Genomic DNA, 6,701 nt, shown 5'->3' with positions numbered 1-6,701 from the left:
AAAAAAAAAAAAAAAAAAAATGATTTCTGCTGTGAAAGCATGTCATTTTTCTCCAGCTGAAATAACATCCAGAAATCAAGACTCGTCTCCAAAACAGTAAAATCTACATCTTCAGTTCAAATGTGAAGTAAGTCCATCATTGTATGGAGCTTTTCTTCAACAATAGAAATAAACCCAATAGGTTCTGTCAATATAGAAATCAATGAAAGAAAGTGGCACTGGACACAATCTCAGTTGTTCAGAAGAAACCTGCAGAGAAAAAGGAAGAGAGGAATGCTAAGGAACTGTATATACTGATGGATATAGTCTTTTTTTTCTTTTCTGAAAACACTGTCCAACAACCAGCAAGAACCAATGGCTGAAATGATTAGCAGTCATACATAGAAGTATCACTAAACTAAAGTCAAAAGTCTTTTAGATCAAAACACTTCTTTGGATAACTAAACAAAAACAATTTAGATTTTATTTATACGTAACAATTAGAAGCAGTATTATCAAACTTGCCTTGTGGGGAATTTCAAGCAGCTAACCATTCTAGATAAACTGCATACTAATGCAGGGAGAGAAAAATAGATATTTTTTCCTCTTATGTATTAAAGACCTACTTGCTGTCACCTCTAACAAATTTCATTCTTTTGCAAAGTATACCACTTTTCACTCCAGCACACTGGCGCCATCCAGTCAATATAGATACTCGACATCAAACATTCATCACCTCTATTAAGAGACCTGAAAAACTAAAGGGCTCTCGCATCCATAACTTAGCAAAAACTACATCCAAAGAACTAAAAGTAAAAATTTGGTCCCAAACATGTTGTCTTTAATAAAAGCTGAAGAAAACCATTGCCTCAGCTGAAGAGGTACTACTGCTACACAAAAAAACATCCTAAAACAGAGAAAAGAAATCCATCTGGTTGACTGGCAAGAACTCACTAATACACTCCAACTTTTACACAACAAATGCGTTATCTTTTTGCTGCTCCTAAGAACTAGCCAGTTGCATATTTCCACTGAAGCTCACCAATCATTTATTCTCTTATCACTCATTCTATTTCTCCATTTCTCAGTTTTTGCACAAATCTTTTTTTCTAGTCTCTCTCCAGAAAAATCAACCCTTTGGAATTCCATTCCAACCCATATTTTTTGTTATAGGCATCTAACTTGAAGCTATTCAAGCTACATATAACTACATCAATCTGACTAGGTTCATAAAGCCTATGTAGATTGTGTGCATAAGCCACTTAACTAAAACCAGAAAGCAGAAAGCATCACACAAAATATGCTTGACTAAGCACCCAGATCTAAATATGCTATCAAGTTTCTATTACAGATCTTGTAAACAAATGGGTAAAAGTGGCTGGCTTCACTGCTCATTACCAAACTCATTTATAACAATCAACTTTGAATACAATGTAATATTATTTTGAAGAATAAACTAAATTCCAAATCAAAATGTTCACTTACAAAGTGAAGACATTTTGGCATATTTGAGAAAGAGGGGTTGGGAAGGGGACATCTTTTCCCACATTAAAACAAGCATTTCGCTTCATTAAAAAGACACCCAGAAAAACTTGATTTAGAAATATTGCATAAAAAATTTATTTGTCAGCTGAGGTTTTTGAAACAGCGAATGGTTCATCTACTGGAAGTGAACCACAATCTTCAATGATAACTGGAACTTCTGGTCGATCTTGTTCACCAGTCTTAGTATTTTCAATTTCACGAACCACTTTCTGCAATTAAAAGATAAATTAATTAAAATGTAAAACAATATTAGAGACTTGCTAATAAAAATCTTCCAGTGATGGGACCACAGGTTTCAATCACAAAAATCAGCAAAGAGTATTGTATTCCTATAACTTAGTTAAAAGGTGAAGGAGCTAAACATAAATCTGCTTTTGACATTATCATTAAAACTGGAGAAATGAGCCTCTGATTTTCATACTTTCTTTATAAAGTAAGAACAGCACAGTAATCTTTCTAGGCTTTCTCACATAGGTGGCTCAGAATGATCAAAAGGTGTTGTTTGTTTAACTCTTTAGTATTTAAACCAGCTATTTCTGGCCCAAACTGGCCAGATTTGGCCTCTCACATCTACTGAACAATGTCTTAGTACAATTACACAATCACATCATCAAAATTTCAAAGCTGTGAGATAATGCATGATTAATTCAAAACAATGTAAGTAAATAAACATTACATTTGGCAGAATAGTCTGAATGTTAAAAGGTTAAATAGACATTAGCATGAATTTACTATAACACCAGCTATATATGATGTTAAAAAATACAAAAATAACTTGCAAAAAGATTCACCTAGAAATTATAAGACAGCAGGTGCAAGAAAAACATTTCTGACAAGCACTACTGCTCATAAAGCTTATTGAAAAATGAAGTAAAGAAAATAGGACATCAATGGTATCTTACCATCCCTTCAAGGACTTTACCAAAAACAACATGGCGTCCATCAAGCCAGTCAGTTTTTTTAGTGGTAATGAAGAACTGTGAACCATTTGTATCTTTGCCAGCATTTGCCATCGATAGCCAGCCAGCTCCATAGTGCTTTAGCTTGAAGTTTTCATCATTGAATTTCTCACCATATATACTGACACCTAAGTGGAATCAATGAAAATAGATATAATATAAAAGTAGCAAATTAGAAACAGCAACAATCTAAAAAGAAGGGTGATAGGATAGTAGTAGTTATGGTAAAATAGTGAATCCAGAATAACTTATCCAATTAGAAAAAGATCAAAAACTGATTAAGCATTTTCCTTTTAGCAGTTTTGGCATCAAAGCAGGTTGCATTTAAAAATTGAAATATTTACATGAAAGACATAGCCATTTTAAATCATGACTTTTAGTGTCTTTATTATTAGATTTCTGGCAAAGTATACTGAGGTTTCCTTATCAAAGGATGTGTATTTGGCTTTTAATTGAATTCAAAAAGGTAAGGCAGCGGTCATGACCTTTACAGTAGAGATGACAAGAAGAGAGAACAAAAACTTGCTAGTTCGGAGGAATAGAAGCCATCGTAGTAACAGTAGAGGAAACTTCAGTTACTAGCTCACAGAGTGCCTATGAGCATTTGTCAATCAGCTGAAAAGGTTTAGAATGTTTATGTAAGTTGTAATAGCAGCAATATCCTGTACATATAAAGGGTGCTTTAATGGTCACTCTTGAGCTTTGTAGAAGATCAGCACTAAAAAGGGATGCTGTCATTATTTATATTAGATACCAAACACTAACCAATAGGCCAACAATCATAGTTCTTCAAAGTAGACTGCTTTTTCAGAAGCAACTCAATCAGTAATTTATATACCATTCAGTGGTACCCTTTCACAATTAAATGACCATAGTAATGTATACATCACACTATCAGAATACAAACTACTCACACTACAAACACTGTGTAAAGTTGATTTTTGCCCATGGGTAGCAACTGTTATTTCCTATTTGCTTACTACCAGGAAAAATGGCTAATATTTTCTTCAGACTTTGCTCTTGTTAATTTATTCAAATCTCAAATAACCCCTCTCAAAACATGGCTATGATGCTCCTTCACTACTCCTGCTCATGATCAGAGATGCACATATGTCAGCCACTAAAGGACATGCTCAAGTGATTTAAGGTCAAGCAACTGACAAGCAAATCTATGGTATTGAGAAGAATATTTACAATAATGATAGTTTTACTTCAGCAACTCAACAGTGAATCTGTCTGAAATGTAATGGAAAATAGGTCAGTTTCAAAACATTGATGTCCACGTCACAAAAGCAAAGTTTGAAGAGAATAGTAGTGATTTCCTTTGATTTCTAGGTAGAAGCAAATAGGAAATAACACTTACTAACCAAAGACAGAAAAAAAAAAAATTTGTTACACAGTGTAATCTGCTACTCTTTTGATAGAAATATTAACATTCATTTTGACATTAATACAAAAGCCTATGCTCTTAGAGATAGAAAAACAAAGAGGTATTTAAATTCTATACTTTATTGAGACATTAGCCTTGCAAATGAAATTGGCAATCTCACCATTTCCTTACAGTGCAGACTTTTGTACAATACATCTGATACCTCTTAATATTCAGTTTTTCTTTTATATTATTTCCACATACATCAGAGCGGACTTGCCTCCATTTCTTTCTATCCTTAATACATCTTCTGCATTCAATGTCCATTTTTTACTATCATGTAATACTGCACTTTGTAATATCAAGAATCATACAATTTACCATTCACTTGCAGAAAGAATCCCTTTCTTGCCAAAAGAAACAAGAGTACCTTGAATCTTTTCCTTATTCTGGGTAGTTTGCTTTTAGAAAAGTCCCCATCACTACTGACTTGGCCACCTAGGAAACAGCTGTCAACTATATTTTGGGAACCTGACTGTCTTTATAAACCAACTTATGATGTTGTGAACCTGTAGTTTATATGGGGTACACAGTACAGAATTCCTTCTTACTCCTACTGAGTGTGGCAACCTCCCAGATTCTAGAGTCAGGTCTTCCAACTGCAATTTTTGTCATTGCTTTCAAGCCACTCAGTTCTAAACTTCCCTTCCACAAATGGAATTTCTCTCATTCTTACATAGATTCAGCTAGAAGATTCACAATCAGCCAGTTTTAAGATCCTCTGCTGTTGTCTGTAAAACTATAATAGACAAGAGTGTGCTGAGAGCTAAGGCCTTCCAACATGCAGTTGAACTCTAAATTCCTTCCTGAATTCATGTTAATACTCACCTTGTGTACATCATCTCAGTGCATGGTTAGAATGTTTCTCAAAAGCAATTCATCTCTTAGCTTTCTTTATGACACCAGATCAAAGAGTACCCTGTGGAAAGCCTTATCCACTTCAAGGAATGGTAGCACTGGAGCTCCATCCTAGTACAAACTCAAACTCTCATCTAAACTAAACATCTTCCTAATTCATTGCAGTTTAACTAAATAGGATGTTCTATTTCACCAGATAATTTTCTTTCCATTGTTTAGTCATCAACTGCAGTTGCTGATTGATCCCTCTGGAGAGTCTAATTTGCACTCTTCATTTCTTAACATCCCCTCAGTAGCATTAGCATTTTCATGCCTCTTTTTGACGTCAGTGAAGACCAGTATGCTGCTGTTACTCCACACCCTTCACTCCAAAGGCATCCTGATTTATACCAATATACTGCTTAGCAATCCAAAACACATCATGCCTCAGATCCTCATTACAGAACATTAGTAAACCCTTTTTAGATTTTCTGTTAGCTACCTGCTTTTTTTTTTCCAGGTTTTTCTCTAACTGTGCAACAGAAAATAATTACCTCCAGTTCCATCACCTCTCGTGAAGTCACCACCTTGGATCATAAATGCAGGAATGACACGATGAAAAGAACTTCCCTTATATGTTAATGGTTTATCACCTTTGGTCTGAAAAGAAATTAAAAGCATTCAAGTTAACTTATTGCAAAAAGATAGATAACAACCAAGTTAATATCATTCACATCAATTGGTTTACAGCTAAGCAAAAACTTATTGTATCATATTTATAAGATTGCCTGATAAAAGAGCTGAAATATGCTATATAGTAGTATTCTGTTGACATTGTGTTTGCATATAAACATACTTTTACTAAGTCTGACTAGATGAAATAGAAGAATTAGACGCTTCCTTATTCACAGCACTATATCAATTTCTCAGCAAGTGAACCAAAAAGAAAACTGATTTACCAAGCAATAATATTGGTTCATTATGTGAGCTAAGAATCAACACTAGTTGTATCTCAATTGGTGTTTACTTATCACATGTTCAGATTTCCAAATGAGTTAATCCACAATGTTTCAATTCATGATTTCATATAATGCAGCAAATGCACAATATTCAAATTAAGGTATTGCATTGACAATTTTCTTTCCAGTTTATTTAATATTCTAGATGTACAACTGTCCACAACACTTGACATTCTCTCAGCAGGACATGAAAGTTGAATGAGCAGAGATAAAGTTGTTCTTAAATACAATTACAAAAGTTACATAAAAGCATCAGCCAGCTCTTAAATATTTTGACAAAAAAGAAAAATCTCTATTTCCAACATTTCAAAAGTGACCGAAGCAGTTATGAGTCACCTTCTCTAACACCGTGAGTCTCCTACTGCGATCACCACTGTATTTTCTGTAGAGCCAGATCTACTGTGACCTACTTTCCTAAGTCCTCCACTTTCAGAAATGTGGTATAAAAAATGGCATTTGCATACAGTACACCAATCTTCTGGCTAAATCATCTGTCCACCGTTACCATCTGATTATTCTCTTGGGTTGGCAATATCAAAATATTTACTAGATAGCAATGTGGATCATGTGTGTGTGTGGTCTCAGCATTCAAATTTTTAAATGTTTAATGATTAAAACTCAGAAATATAATATTACCATACTTCCTTCAGCTAAAGTTTTGAAATTTTTGACAGTTTTAGGAACAGTCTTGCCAAACAGTCCAATCACAATACGACCAGCACGCTTATCACCAATCTTTATGTCAAAGAAGACCTGGTAAAAATAAGAAACAAATAATGAGTGTATAAACTTATAAACATAGAAGGTGCATGTAATCTCAAAAGTGGCTAGCTTGATATGTAGGAAAGGAGTGGATAAGAACTTCATATTGTATATTCAGTGCAAGATGCCTGTGTATATATATATATATATATATATATATATATATATATA

The 6,701-nt window shown here is 34.0% G+C and overlaps 1 protein-coding gene across 1 annotated transcript; it reads right to left on the bottom strand.

Moving 5' to 3' along the window:
• Window positions 1-1,575: 1,575 nt before the first annotated feature.
• Window positions 1,576-6,644, bottom strand: LOC106876208 (peptidyl-prolyl cis-trans isomerase B). The gene is made up of 4 exons (XM_014924667.2): window positions 6,405-6,644; window positions 5,304-5,409; window positions 2,427-2,611; window positions 1,576-1,733 (listed from the first exon to the last, which is right to left on the bottom strand). Exons 1-4 carry the CDS (start codon window positions 6,633-6,635, stop codon window positions 1,599-1,601), a joined length of 657 nt encoding a protein of 218 aa, XP_014780153.1. The 5' UTR covers window positions 6,636-6,644; the 3' UTR covers window positions 1,576-1,598.
• Window positions 6,645-6,701: the final 57 nt, after the last annotated feature.

The sequence above is a fragment of the Octopus bimaculoides genome, chromosome 3, assembly GCF_001194135.2.
Source record: "Octopus bimaculoides isolate UCB-OBI-ISO-001 chromosome 3, ASM119413v2, whole genome shotgun sequence".
Taxonomy (NCBI): Eukaryota; Metazoa; Mollusca; class Cephalopoda; order Octopoda; family Octopodidae; genus Octopus; species Octopus bimaculoides.
Note: the sequence above shows the minus strand (reverse complement) of the source record. Positions and strands in the feature narration are given on the sequence as shown.